At 39.0% G+C, this 15,607-nt stretch overlaps 1 protein-coding gene across 1 annotated transcript in view; it reads left to right on the top strand.

The window, feature by feature from the left end:
• The window catches only part of scfd1 (sec1 family domain containing 1), a 177,147-nt gene that overhangs the window by 75,461 nt on the left and 86,079 nt on the right, over window positions 1-15,607 (top strand). The window contains exons 13-14 of the mRNA XM_028821277.2: window positions 1,222-1,295; window positions 6,785-6,866. Coding sequence (XP_028677110.1) covers window positions 1,222-1,295; window positions 6,785-6,866 — 156 coding nt within the window. The remainder of the gene's footprint in view (window positions 1-1,221; window positions 1,296-6,784; window positions 6,867-15,607) is intronic.

The following is a 15,607-nucleotide window of genomic DNA, read 5'->3' as shown; positions in this document are numbered from 1 at the left end:
TTGACTGAACTCGGACAATTCTGCAAGGAGGAATCGGCAAATATTCTCCAATTTAGGTGAGGAAAGCCGGAAGAGAACAAATCCAAACTGACTGATGGTTGTCATTAAAGCAAAAGGTGACTCTACAAAGTATTCAATCAGAGGACTGATCATTTTTCCAACCCTTTATAGCTTTTCATTTTTTTTATTGATTTTCAGACCATTAACTTTTTTCATTCTCAAATGCAGTAAGGCAAAATATTTAAATGAAGCTGGGAAAAAATACGTTTTTAATGGATTTTGACATCAAGTTGTAATATCAAAGATGTGAGTATTTCAAATGGCGGGGAAGGTTGATTTTCTTTAGGCACTGCATTTTATTACTTTTTATACTAAGTGATTTTCTGTCATAATTATACATGTAATATTGTATTGTTATTAATATAACAGTTTACATTTTTAGCCATACTACAATGTTGTTTTGTAGGTATTCTATTATAAAAGTAATTTTTATTATTACATGTTGGGTAACTTGCAGCTCTAATGTGGTGTCAGTCATTGCGTCCCACAAAGGACTGGAGTGTCAGTTCCCAATGCAGCTCTGAAATGGACAAGTGGGTTAGACACTTGACAGAGTTATGTATCAATGAGTTATTTCATAGTTTTATCAATATTAAAGAAATGTGTGCTTAATGGCCCTCTAGTGGCTAGGATGTTAAATTCTAAAGATTACGCTTACTGGCTCAGTCAGTCCCTGCCTCTTGCTGATATTGTGGCAATACTGAAACAATAGTACAGTGCAGCTATTATTTGTAAATGTTGGATAAAATCATAGAGCAAATAATTCAAAATAACAATATATAAAATGCAAAAATCTGAATTTGTCGGCTCATAATACAAAGCTTCATGAATTATAGTCATCTTTCAGTTATATCTTCCTTATATACGAGGGACGTTCAGAAAGTTTCTGCACTTCTTAAACTTATTAAGAATTTCAAAAACAAATGCCATCACGTTTCTAGACAGTCACCTTTTGTTTGCGATGCAATTTTCCCAACTTTTTAATGCCCAATTACTCCTCCTCACTCCCACCATCACTGTTTCCAACGAAAATATAAAAGTGTGGAAACTTTTTGAACGTCCCTCGCAGATATGTAGATGGAGCATCCTGATCTGTAGACGTGCCGTGTTTTAGGTCTTCTGAACTGTCACAAACCTTAATTCCTTTTCTATTTTTTTCAGGGTCTTGAAGGTGAAGATGAAGGCGCAATCAGCATGTTATCAGACAACACGGCAAAGCTGACTTCTGCAGTAAGGTTAGTAAAAACTGTCACTCACTGAATTCCAGCCGTGACTCTTACTGGACGCACTTCATTTGTGGCAGAAAAAGATGAGACTTTGAAATTAGGAGGCTGACCCACGGTGTTGTCTCATGCCAAATATTCTTTACACATTTCAGAAGGATTCTAAAGTAGTAGGGTGATGTACCAGGTTAGCCATTTATGGATTCAATGAGTGACCCCATTGTACTGGCTAACTGAGTAGATTATGATATGTAAGCAGCTCAGGCCCCTTCTTCAGGTGAGGCATAATACAGAAACCAGAGTTACTTGTGTTTACAGACACGTCATGAAAGGAACCCAATTCTAAAATCCTTGAGTGAGCCATCTGTAGTGTGAAATATTAACAGACCCCTCCAACCTAACATTCATTTAGCAGGAGACAACAGCAGTGAATGCTCAAGATCTTCTGATATAATATTTCTATCCAACAAAGTCTTTGGAAGTTCTTGATGAGTTTTCCATACTGATCTGTAATCAGATCACCTGAGTCAGTCAGGGCGATGCCAACACTCCTCATATCTGGTCGGAAAACTCTTGGCTGTTGTGTTCAAGTTTAGCATCAGTTTAAATTCCCATTTTGTTCTCTCCTGTTGTGACTTTTTTTGTTTTGTTTTGGTTTTTTTTTAAAGTACTTTATTGAAACAAAAAATATAACAAGAACAAACATCAATATATTAAAAGTACAGATGCAACTAAATAACCTATACAAAGAAATGAAAAAAAATTCCGTCCTTGTTCACCCCATGTAACCCCACGCACAGTTATCATATAAATATTTAATATTTTCTCATCTCCTCCCCAGTGTCCTCCTCATTTATGTTCATAATAAGTAAAGCCAAAGCCCAGTCAGCCCAGATTCCCAGTGTTGTTCAGAGTATCACTTGCTACATATAACTTCCTTTTACACAGTTTTTCAATAGTGAGTTATAAATTGATTTTCAATTCTCCCTCCTCTATAGCACACAGTACCCCTTTTGCATACCACACATCCTCAAAAATGTCCGTTTTCTGCATTAGTTTATAACAGGGGTCTCCAAGCTTTCCCCCTAACCCGAGAGCTACTTTTACAAAATGAAAATGGCCGAGAGCTCCTCATGTTTTCTAACGTTTATCCTCATAGCTTATTTCAACCCAAACAAATTGAATAAGCTTGTTTTGCCTGAACATTTACAGAATCTTGGTGTCCACATTAAATCATCACAAAAAATATTTAGTTCACCTACAAGTGCATTTTGTATGTCTGTCCGCATTTTCTCATGTAGCTCACACTATTGAATTAAAACATGAATGCTGTCAAAACCAAACAATGCAATTCCAAATCCACAGATCTGACTTATTCCTTTGTCATTCTGTCACATGTCACTGTGTCACTTTAGTCACAGGTCCAGTCACATGTGTGATGTGTTTTTTAGTTTGTCAGATGACTGGCATTAAAGTGTGTGGTGGAGTGGAGCCCCTCAGGTTCACTCTGATGGAGTCATTTAGATGTTCGTCTGTCAGTCTTGTTCTGAACTTTGATTTCATGACATTCACATCAGACTCACTGAGGTATGGAGACCCAAACAAAGCTGACATTTTCAGAGCTGCTTGGTGAAGATTCTTCTAGTAATCTGGCTCTACTGAGCTCCAAAAATGCTGAGAATGCTGTTGAGACTTTAACTGCACATTATTTTGAAGGTTTACTAATATATAAAATATAAAATCCAAGGTCTGTCTGTCTGTCCACTTTTCACGAGAGAACTACTTAACGGATTTAGATCAGGTTTTTTTCTATAATTTCCTTGAACATTCTGGTTGATTTTTGCGACTTCCCTCATTTCGCTGTGTATCAGAGTTCACTTGTAGTACTGATTTTATTTGCGCGAATCCAAGAAATACGCAGCAGGCCGACGGGCCAAGGCCTTCCTCACTCACTCGCCAGCTTCAGGGCATGTTCCTTAACTCCGCTTAGCTAGCGAACGAGAGAACAATTGAATTCAACTTTGTTTGATATTTAAAATAAAGTGTTACTTAGGTCTTGATGAGTTTGAGTCCGGATATTCTCTTAAGCGTATGCCACATTGAAATTAGAGATTGCAGTTCAGATTGTGGATTGTGATTTTGTGTTAAAAGGATCGTGATATGATTTTTTATAAAGATCGCCCACCCCTAATTTGACTAATCAAGTTTTCAAATTTATCTAGGATTCATTAACCCTTTGGCGATCTACTTGGAAAGGGGTTGTGAGCTACCGCTAGCTCATGAGCGACGTGTTGGAGACCCCTGGTCTATAATAAGTAAATTCTAGTTTGATCCTCGAGTGAATTTTCAACCTAAACAGTAAAAGGATGTCCACAGGTCCTTTCTAAAATTGCTAGTTTTGCTTCACCAAGCAAAAAGTTCAGCAACTGTGTCCTGTGTCTGTTGTTCTTATTATTTGTGGCTCCATAAATAAACATCACAGTATTAAAGTCCGATCTTAGTCAGCGTTCATTGCTGCTGAAGGGAGCTCCTACAGGAGTCAGCACATTTGCTCATTTCAAATCATGTTTAACGTGCACATTTTATACATCTTATTTTGGTGGGAGGACAACCTGTAGTGTCCTTGCTTGCGTATGAGATTTTTTTAAATTGCTAAGTTTAAGTGTCTCCAGGCGTTAATTGATATGAAGCAACTGTAAATTTTCTATCGGCTTCATTTGTGTATAGCAGGGGTTGGCAAACTATGACCTGCAGGCTTCTCGTAGAGATTTTTAAAAATCCAGCCCTTGACAGGTGTTTTTAACACCGTGATGCCACATTTGGTTTGTGTGTGTGTGTAGTAAGTTGTCATTTGATGTCATCCAAAAAAAACAATTAAATGAGCCAAACTTTTAAAATACCAGTAGCTACAGTCTGTAGTGCTGCCACATAAAGAATTAAGCGTATATGTCTTTAGCAGCTTGCTTGCCTTTGTCTTATGTGTGCATTTTTAAAGAATATGATTGTGTGTGTGCCAGTTTTATCAGCAATGGATTTTGTTGGCACTTAGGTGGACTTCAGGTCTGTGCACACATCAGAACTGCTGCTGTCTAAACCTCTGCTGCTTGTTTGTTAGCACACCAGCACTCTGAAGGCTGCGTCTCTTCCCTTTTGCCTTACAAGTGTTAACAATAACTCGCCAGTGATCAAAGCCTCCTATCTCGATTACGTGGAGCATCTCACATTCCACAAGATTCTAAAGGCTCATCAGTCAATGTTGTCTTTTTATTAACATTCCTGGCTAATGCAGTTAACATTGGAGTTTGCTCATGTTCCTAATATGGATATTAATGACCTCAAAAAGTGACATACCACCAAATGTTATTGCCACAAAATCCCAGAGTGACATATAGTAGATGGGAGGAAGGAAAATGGCATCATAATCACTCCTTTTATTTTTCATGCTGACAGTTGGTGCTGTTGGGTGGAGAAAAGCCAGTGGTTGAAGCTAATTCAGACCATACTTGAAACTCAAATGTCTTCCTCTTGGTGCTTGGATGGTTTATGTCAAGCAGATGAGCTTAATACTGACAAAAATCTGAAGATGTATGCAACTGTCTGCGTGGTTCTTTGTGTTCACTTTTTCAAATAAAATTGCACATTTACACTTGATTAGAATTCAAAGATTATCAGACATCTTCAGTTCAATTTGCATTGTCAACCAATTCATCAGTTCTCTGCTTCATTTGGCAAAGATGAGCTTTCTGTTCTGTGGATGAATACACAGGGAAAAATAATATTAATTATTCAAAGCCGATCAGTTCACTTCAGGGCCAAAGGAAGCAAAAAAAAGCTGTGCTTCTGTATTTCGAGCAGCACGTCATGATGCTTTCACAAGTCCAGAGCAGCTACAGCACTTTATAAATATTTGTTATACTACAACAATGGCACTTACTACTGTAGCACAGTGTCATACAAAGTATTAAAAAAGTATTAAACAGAATATCAATGAAGAAATTACATGCAAAGAAAAACAAAGTGTAATAATGCATAAATAGTACACAACAAATACATAATGCATACTTACATAGGATAGATGTGTAACTGAGAGAAATTGAGTTCTTAAATATAAAATTGCTTTTTAATTTTCTAAATAACGGTCCAGTGATAAGGTCAGTTGACCATGGTGGATGGATGGATGGATGGATGGATGGATGGATGGATGGATAGATATGAAAGGCATAATATAATAGATGGATGGATAGATAGATATGAAAGGATCTGTATAATAGATATGATATGAAAGAGACTATATAATAGAATGATAGATAACGCACTACTAGATAGATTTATAGGTAGATACTGTATAATAGATATAGTGCCAAATGGACTTCTACAATGTGCCGAATTAAGGGCCTGAATACTTCCTTGAATGAAAGGTTTCAGTTTTTGATTTTTAATACATTTGCAAACTTTTCTGAAAACATGTTGCCACTTTGTTAAAATTGTTTATTAGCTGTAGCTTGAGGGGCAAAAATGGCACATTTAACATTAAATGTACAGCACAATAACGTGTGCATAAAGTGAAAGAGTAGGAATACTTTTTCAATTCACTGAATCTCAATAATTAATAAGAATAATTTTTTTGCATTTATATGACGCTTTTCTCGCTACTCAAAGTGGTTTACATAGGCGGAGGGGAACCACGTCAAACACCACCAATGCATAGCACTCACCTGGATGACGTGGCGGCAGCCCTTTTTGCGCCAGTATGTTCACCACACATTAGCTAGTAGGTGGTGAAGAGGTGAGAATGAGACATACAGACCACAGGGTAAGTGCCCCCTGCTGGTCTCACTAACGCCTCTTCCAGCTGCAAACCAAACTTTTCCTTGATGGTCTCCCATCCGAGTACTGGTCAGGCCTGAACAGGATTAGCTTCAGGTGGATAACCTCTTCTGAAGTGCATGTGGTGTGGCTGCTGACCAGTTAATTAATGGGTAGACTTTGTTGGTTCCATGTATGTTATTCAGTGTTTAACTGCTTTGGTTTCCTGTGTGTTTAAAGTATTAGGGTGTTGTACCATGTCAGCCATTATTGTTGTAGTGAGAAGTTAAGCAAAACGACCCTTTTATTGGCTAACTATACATTACATCCTCCCTGAAGAAGGGGACTGAGTTGCCTCAAAAGCTTGCATATTGTAATCTTTCCAGTAACGGGTGTCGCTTTGCTTAACTTGTCACTGTGTGTTTAAACAAATGTGTGTCTTTAAGTGTACTTGCTATGCAATTACTAATTTGTAAAGTTTGTACTTGTATATACCAGTGAACTCGGTACGGCGTTAGACAGCAATAAACAGAATTGATTAGAGCTGAACATGATACCTAGTCAGACGAGGCACCCAGATTGTGTGTTTCAAGTGAGCAGACGTGTTATCTTACTTTTTGAATACCCTCATGCTGAAAGAACGTTTAGCATAAGAAATGATTCTCATTCCTGTTTTAAAATGTTTTCCTCCAAAGTTCTTTACCGGAATTGCTAGAGAAGAAGAGGCTGATTGACCTTCACACAAACGTTGCAACTGCTGTTTTGGAACACATTAAGGTAAAGTAACCTTTTATGTTATATTGTATCTCTAAACGTATCTCATATTTATCAGTGTCTCTGCTCAATGCTGCAGTGCTAAGTGAGCGTTCAAATCATAATGGGGGGGTCTTGAATTGTAGATGTCAGAATAATGCCGCGACTTCCTGGTTGATCTGTCTGTGATAGATAGATAGATAGATAGATAGATAGATAGATAGATAGATAGATAGATAGATAGATAGATAGATAGATAGATAGATAGATAGATAGATAGATAGATAGATAGATAGATAGATAGATAGATAGATAGATAGATAGATAGATAGATACATACATACATACATACATACATACTTTATTAATCCCAAGGGGAAATTCACATTCTCCAGCAGCAGCATACTGATACAAAAAACAATATTGAATTAAAGATTGATAATAATGCAGGTAAAAACAGACAATAACTTTATATAATGTTAACATTTACCATGGTGGAATTGAAGAGTTGCATAGTTTGGGGGAGGAACGATCTTCTCAGTCTGTCAGTGAAGCAGGACGGTGACAGCAGTCTGTCGCTGAAGCTGCTCTTCTGTCTGGAGATGATCCTGTTTAGTGGGTGCAGTGGATTCTCAGGAAGTATAACTGGCTCTGTCCTCTCTTGCACAGAGCATCAGTATTGGTAGTCCAGTCCAATTTATCATCCAGCTGCACTCCCAGGTATTTATAGGTCTGCACCCTCTGCTCACAGTCACCTCTGATGATCACGGGTTCCATGAGGGGCCTGGGCCTCCTAAATTCCACCACCAGCTCCTTGGTTTTGCTGGTGTTCAGGTGTAGGTGGTTTGAGTCGCACCATTCAGCAAAGTCCTTGATTAGGTTCTTATACTCCTCCTCCTGCCCACTACTGATGCAGCCCACAATAGCAGTGTCGTCAGCAAATTTTTGCACGTGGCAGGACACTGAGCTGTATTGGAAGTCCGATGTATATAGGCTGAACAGGACCAGAGAAAGTACAGTCTCCTGTGCTGCTGACCACAATGTCAGACCTGCAGTTCCTGAGACGCACATGCTGAAGTCTGTCTTTAAGATAGACCACGATCCATGCCACTAGGTATGAGTCTACTCCCATCTCTGTCAGCTTGTCCCTAAGGAGCAGAGGATGGATGGTGTTGAAGACGCTAGAGAAGTATATATGTTTATATATAGGGTGGTCTAACTATGCAACTTTTAATGCAATGCAATGCAATAATTGCATAATTAGATCTGGACAACCCTGTATTATTAAGTAAAAGAAAAATTAAACAAATTGGCCTCCTTCATTCACAGATAGACAGACTCGCTGAGCTGAGCTTGGCCCGCTTTACTCATTTATTTCATAGCCCTCAAAGCTTTAGAATGGCCTACCTAAAGAACAGCAGTGTTATCCTTCTGTTAGGCCGATGACACCTCCTGCGGTCATCTTGTAAAGCTCTGCTTTGTATTTCTTTGCACCGTCACATTACACTTGTGTATCCTGCAGTACAGTGGGCTTTGTTCACTTTGTCCAAGTTTCCAGCCGCCCAGTCCCATCACAGAATTGCAGCTTTCTGCAGTTATGTAGCCCCACTGTTTTGACTTGAATTGTTTTAGAATCATCACATTACTCCTTAAAGAAGATTTTAATGATTTAAAGCTGGCATTCCATTTTCTGTTTTTTTTTCTCTTTTGGGAAATAAACCCAATGTCCTTGTTTCGTACTGACTGATAATATGTTCAGAAAGTAATTGAGCTTCGAGTCCAGAGGAGAAAAGGGAGGTAAACACTTAGAGGAGCAACACAGAATGTCTGTGATCTTATGAGTTCAAATTCAGGCTGAAGAGCAAAAATATCTTCTGTTTATCATTCTGAAAATTGAGACTTGCTGCTTCATATTCTACACTTTGTAAATCTATCCTGTTTGTAAGAAAAAGTATTAATTAGGGTCCACCAACTAATCTTATGTATAAACATCTATGCATGGAAGTGTGTGTGTGTGTGTGTCTGTCTGTCCAGCCCGGGAGTGAGAGGTGGAGTCAGGGTAAGAGCTCCGCCTCCGAGGAAACAGAAAACTCGCTTAGCCGCTAATAACACAAGCTAGGTGAGCACGTCAGCAAATCGAATCCTCCTACGAGAGAGATGCTCAGAGTCGTTCCTTTCAATTACCTGACATCTCTACATTTCAATTTTTTTTCTGATGATTTCAATAGTTTCTAGGACCCCCGGGCTTTTTACAGCTCGGGCTTATGAATGAAATGAATGAATGAATATATATCCTCTTTAATAGAATCCCTGTGTGCGTCCATGTGTCTGTGTCTTCTGGTGAAGTGCGCATGCGCGGGGCAGTCTTTAATAAAGGACATCATTGCTTTGGAGAGTGCTGATTGGGTACTCACGGCCGCGCACATAAAATCCGTTAATCAACTGCATGCCAGTACAGATTAAAATACTTGCTGGAGAGACGCCACAGCCATGATTATCAGCTGTACGCCAGACATTACATCAATTCCTGGGGAGACTCTGCTGATTGCCCACTGTTGTGACAGAAAATTAAACGCATATTACGGACAAGGCGGAAGTACAGGGAAGAGCGGAATGAGTGGCAGAGTCACCGGCCTCTAGCAGATGCTTCAAAGGCCACCTGAAGCGTCACACAAGACAGAGAGGGCGGGACCTATAAAATATCGCTCAGCCGATCCAATCAGATTTCAGTAAATGAGGTAACACCTACAACATAAGGCACGAAAAATATAATCGGGTACTGAGACGCGGAGACCAGCTTCCCCAAAGATGTGGGATTAGTGTTTGTGGTTGTGCAAGTGTTCACTCTGAGGATGTCAGATTTGCGATTAAGAAGCTTGGCCCAGTAAAGTGGAAAGTCAGTCATTGAAGGGGTTTTCCTAAATATACGAATTTTCAGGATATTACAATAGGATGACTTTTAAAAGTAGATTTATTTTCGCGTGCATAAAATCCATTGCTGGGGAGACGCCACACAGACAATAATCAGCTGCACGCCAGCACGGTTTAAAATACTTGCTGGGAACTGCACAGTACTTGCTGGAGAGACGCCACAGTGAGCTAAAATAAAGAGAGGCAGGATAGGAGATCTTCAGACAGACACATCACATCAATCAACAGCCACAGAGGAGAGGATAAATGTAATATTAATTATACTTACTGTATTGTCATATATGTTTCTATTTTATTTTTATTAGTATTTTAATTTAGGCTTCTTGCAAAAATATTTTTGACAAAAAAAAATTAAGACAAGAAACAGAATGAGGTCAAGGTCCCTTGCCATTTAATATAGACTGTTCCTACTAATGTTTATGCACTACTGTTCTAGCGCCCGTTATTGTAACAGGCTTAATGTCTAGTGTATATATATATATATATATATATATATATATAAAGGTACTCCTCACTTTACGACCTATTTGCTTAATGACCACTCGCACTTACGACCAGTCGATCTGCGCTCCTACCCTCACCTATGGTCATGAGCTATGGGTAGTGACCGAAAGAACGAGATTGCGAATACAAGCGGCTGAAATGAGTTTCCTCCGCAGGGTGTCTGGGCTCTCCCTTAAAGATGGGGTGAGAAGTTCAGAGTAGAGCCGCTGCTCCTCTGCATTGAGAGGAGTCAGATGAGGTGGCTCGGGCATCTGATCAGGATGCCTCCTGGACGCCTCCCTGGTGAGGTGTTCCGGGCACGTCCAACCGGGAGGAGGCCCCGGGGAATTCCCAGGACACATTGAATGGACTATGTCTCCTGGCTGGCCTGGGAACGCCTTGGGATTCCCCCGGAAGAGCTAGAAGAAGTGGCCGGGGAGAGGGAAGTCTAGGCATCTCTGCTCAAGCTGCTGCCCCCGTGACCCGATCTTGGATAAGCGGAAGAGGATGGATGGATGAAATAGCATGTGACTTGAAACTGGCACATTCAACAATTTCAACGATTTTAAAGGATAAAGTTAGAGTGAAAGAGGCAGTGAAATCATCGACAGGATTTAAAGCCACAATAACTAGGCAGCGAAAAGGTCTTATTAATGAGATGGAGAAATTATTGGCGATCTGGTTTGACAACCAGATGCAAAATAATATGCCAATAAGCCTTTTAATAATTCAAGCTATGGCACACAGTATCTTTAAGACTTTGAAGGCACGTGAAGGCGAAAAATCGACAGAATCATTTACAAATGATAATATGTACATATGCATGTCATTTTATGAATAAATTTGAAGTTTGTTGCATAATTTTATATAATTTTATAATTTTACAATGATCCTATATTCCCGGCACAAGCTCCTTGCTTATCAACCAATTCGCTTAATGATGTAGTTGTCGTAACAGAACTTGGTCGTAAAGTGAGGAGTACCTGTATATATATATGTATGTGTGTATATATATATATACCGTATATATACTCACGTATAAGTCGGGTATTGAAACCCAAAAAAATTGATCATAAAATCAGACCCCGACTTACATGCCCGTTGAAAAATGTAACACATTTTTTTTTTTTCATCTTATTGCCTCCTCGCATGTTTCTCGGACGCATCAAATTTTGTTGCAGCAGCGCAGTTACCAGTTTCTTTTGCTGCTTCAATGATGGTTAATTTAAAAGCTGCTTCATATTTTCTTCTGATTGAACACTCCATCGTAGATTTGGGATGCTGTTACGATAAAGATGTATGAGGGTGTGAGATACAAAAAACACAAATCAGTGCAAACATCACTTTGGAATAGTTTGGTTATTACCATGTAGTCACGTAGGCCACATTTATGCACCTGTCTAATTTTGTTATGATACATATTGCATATTTTCTGTTAATCCAATAAACTTAATGTCACTGCTGAAATCCTACTGTTACCATAAGGCATGTCAGATATTAAAAGGAAGTTGCTACTTAGAAAGCTCAGCCAATGAGAAACAAAAATCCAAAGAATTAAGAGGGGTTCCCAAACTGTTTCATATGACTGTACAATGTATGAAAAGGCAGGTGATGTGAATTGCTCAGGGTCACACAAGGTGTCAGTGTGGGTATTAAATCGAAAAACTGTGTCATCGTTTATAGTGCTTTTCCACAGGACAGTTTTAAACACAAGTGGACGATGTGTTTCTTGGTGACAATGAGTTGGTGGCCTGCGCTGATCTGAATACAAAATGGTGTTTTGCATTGTGGCTCTTTCACCTGTAGGCCACAGTGCCTTTATTTTATATGGGATCTCCTCATAGTGACCACCACTGCAGTGCCATTTTTGGCATGCCACACAGGTATCTCCATATTCAATACCAGTCCAGGTGACACCTATGGAGTCACAAAGGAAGGTGTTGGCGGGTGTTAAATATGTGGCCTTCTTCTTTTTGCACCAGTACTAATGTTTGATTTATTGTTGAGCAGTATTGATGTCTAAACGTTGTGGCTGACGTACTCTGTCTTGTTCAGGGGTCCTTTTGCTGGCTGTGTGAGGTTAAACCTTTATCCTGTTTAATCCACAGCTGCTTTCCAGATAATTTTTGAAATTCAAGTCAAAAGGAAACCAGAAATTAATCACCAAAGTGTCTCGACAGAACTCTGGCACATTGGATATGTTGAAACTATCAATTCAAGTGACAACACTACATAAATATATGAATAAGCTATTCCTCCTGACAAGTGGAGCATTCTCTATAGAGACTGAACATTTTATTTTTTGGAAGAGAATTCCATTAAAATAGAATAACATTAAAAGCACTCCAAAATCTTTTCCATTTTTTGTGATCAAATTTTCATTAAATGGATGCAAACCAATAGAAAGTAGAGTCTCCCAACATTAAGACATGCAAATATTATAAGAACAACCCCGTCAAATATAAAGGCGGTAGACATAAAAAGTTACTTTAAAAAAACGGTATGCAAAAAAGAAACTCCTCTTTACAGACAGGAGTCCAAAACAGAACTGAGCTAACAGGGCGAGTCTGGTCTATAAATGTGGCAGAAAACAGGAAGAGGTGGGGTCAGGGAGGTCGGAAGAGGAAGTGATGTCGTCTGTAGGTGGTTACTGGAAACCGGAGGTGACGTCATCAGTGGATGGACTGGAGGTGACGTCATTGAGAAGCCTGGTCTTCAGCTGGTGTGCTGAGGGACAAGAGGAGAAAGGATCAAATGACAGCGCCAACCCCTGGTCCAAGTGTGAAACAACACAATATGAACCCATGAACCGTCTCCCCTGTGCACGTGTGTGTGTGACACCCCACATCACCACCACACTTCTCACCATCCAGTCCAGAGATGTAGCAAAGAAATCCTAAACTGATATTTAAGGTTATCCTATTTATCTGTGGACTGTGCTGACTCAGCCAGAGAGAGCAGAGATTTGAAAAGGACAGGAATGGGAGATGAAACGAGGTCAGAAAAAAAAAAAACTGGCAAAGGTCATAATCAGAAAAGACAGACAGTCAGATGCCATGTTTAAAATACAAACCTAAAATCAAAGTCCAGAGAACCAGGAAAATATTTGGGAATATAGAGATCAAAATGAGGCAACTCAAGCCAGCACAGAAATCCTAACATCGCATGCTCAGCCACAGAATGTGCCGACATCTATGCCAGCGCTCTATAAGACATCACTGAGTCAATAAACAACATGCTCAATAGTTTAGCTCACAGAAATGTATCTGGAATTCTACATGTAGAAGTGAGACACTCGGATGGAATTTAAGGTCTGCCTAACGTGTCTGGATTTTAATCCAAACTGGATGAGTTTTGATAGGCTTTTCTGACTGACAAGGCCACCCACACAATCAGCAGTTCACATTGTACCATGACACGTTCCTATCAAAGTTCAGTTACACAGATGTGGACACCATTTGCAATTTCATTTTCAGCCTGAACAGCAAAGAAGCTGCAAAAGTGAAAAGTAAAACACAAAGAACCACTGGCGCCACCTGCTGCCCGTTGAATTTTCGTTTTAAAGATCTCAGCATACACATAGCACAGGGCTGGGATTTGCCTCTTGATTTCCCACAATTCTTTGTCCATCGCAGCTGTCGCCACTTCGATTACGTCATGTGATTTTGATGTTTTCACCCCCGCACTACAAGCTTCACAGCGAAATCGCCTCACAAAATCCAAAGACCTCACATAATTGGAGTTCTGAAGTAATTAATGTGCTGTTTCATTGCAATATTTAACATGACAAAAATGAGCCTTTACTACGCCAGAATTTACATTTATTTACACTGAATTGGAAATGGAATGCCTTGGTTTTTTTTTTTTTTTGGTTTTTTTTTTTATGTAGTATTAGGGGGCTTTGCCCCCCCCCCCGTTTGCTTTGCTCGCCAACCCCCGTGCTTGCGCTACACACTAGCCTCTTTACGGTTCTGCCGCTTGCGTATGGGAATGCGGATCTACAATTTGCGAAGTATTTTACATTACAGCGAGTAATAAACCATATTAAAAAATATTAAAACCTAATAATTTAAATGTAAATTATGTTTCATGTTGCGTTAGAGTGATTCTGTTGTGTAATATGATTTCATTTTGTTTGGCTTTGACATTCACACGCAAAAACTTTTTAAACTTATACTTTTATTGTAAAACTTCAGTAAAAACTATTTTTTGAATTAAATTTTCGCCAATATCACTTTGAATTTTGATTCTGTGTTTGGACTTTCATCGTGACAATGCCATGTATAACTACCCATGAGTGAATTTCGTTTCTTTCTCTCTATTAAATAAAACGACTTTTTCGAATGTTTGGCTCTGAGATTTGTTAAGTCTTAGCAAAAGCTATTCTAACGGGAAACTGTTAACGTTTTAAGATGAATGGCATATCAAGATCTCCTTTGGTGTCTAATGTTACCCCTGAAGATGGACTACATTACCTTTCTTGGACACATCCTTCTTTCTACAGTAATTTGTGCGGAGGAAGACTGGACGGTGTTAATGGTTGTAGATATTCTTCATGATATTGTAAGTTGATGTTTTCATCTTCCGCACCATCACCACCAACTGTTTCAGCAGAGTCTATTGATACACATTTAACCAACTTGACGTGTAACTGATCGACAATTTGTTTGACTTCATCGTTTCTCGGTGCTAGGATTGCCTGTGTACTCATTTCTTCTGTTGATAACCCTTTGTGATGAAATCCTTCAATAAGATTTGGACATAATACGTCTTCTTTATTTGGGAACTTAAAGTGAAGAAAACGTTAAAATTTATAAGAGCTGAGAGCACAAGAACTGTGTCTGTCGAATGAGAGGTAAGAGGGCCATGTGTACGGTTTTCTATGGTTGAGAGGAGGTGCTGGACTTGAAAAAATCTTTAAAAAAGTGTTTTTATTATAATGAAGAGATTATATAATAAATTTACACCTCTGGAGATTTCACTACCTCGTCCTCCTATTATTATCTTCCATTCCCTTGTAACGACTCGAACAGACTCCTTATTGTTATAACTTTTTAAAATAAAGCAATACTGTAGTTTTTTTTTTTTCTTTTATTTCATTACTTTTCAAAATGAGGTAATGCAGTAGCAGTTCCATAATAATTCATAATTTTTGTTTAATTCATGCTCCCTTTTGCATCATTTATAAGATTTTTTAATCCACCTCATTAAGAAATATACAAGTAACAAATATTATCTGTCAATTAATTTCATATTTATAGCCAGTCAGTCATTGTCCAACCTGCTATATCCTAACACAGGGTCACGCACGGAGGGGTCTGCTGGAGACAATCCCAGCCAACACAAGGCGC

Source organism: Erpetoichthys calabaricus, chromosome 16 (assembly GCF_900747795.2).
Source record: "Erpetoichthys calabaricus chromosome 16, fErpCal1.3, whole genome shotgun sequence".
NCBI lineage: Eukaryota > Metazoa > Chordata > Cladistia > Polypteriformes > Polypteridae > Erpetoichthys > Erpetoichthys calabaricus.
The sequence above is the reverse complement of the archived record's forward strand: the minus strand, read 5'-3'. Positions and strand labels throughout refer to the sequence as shown.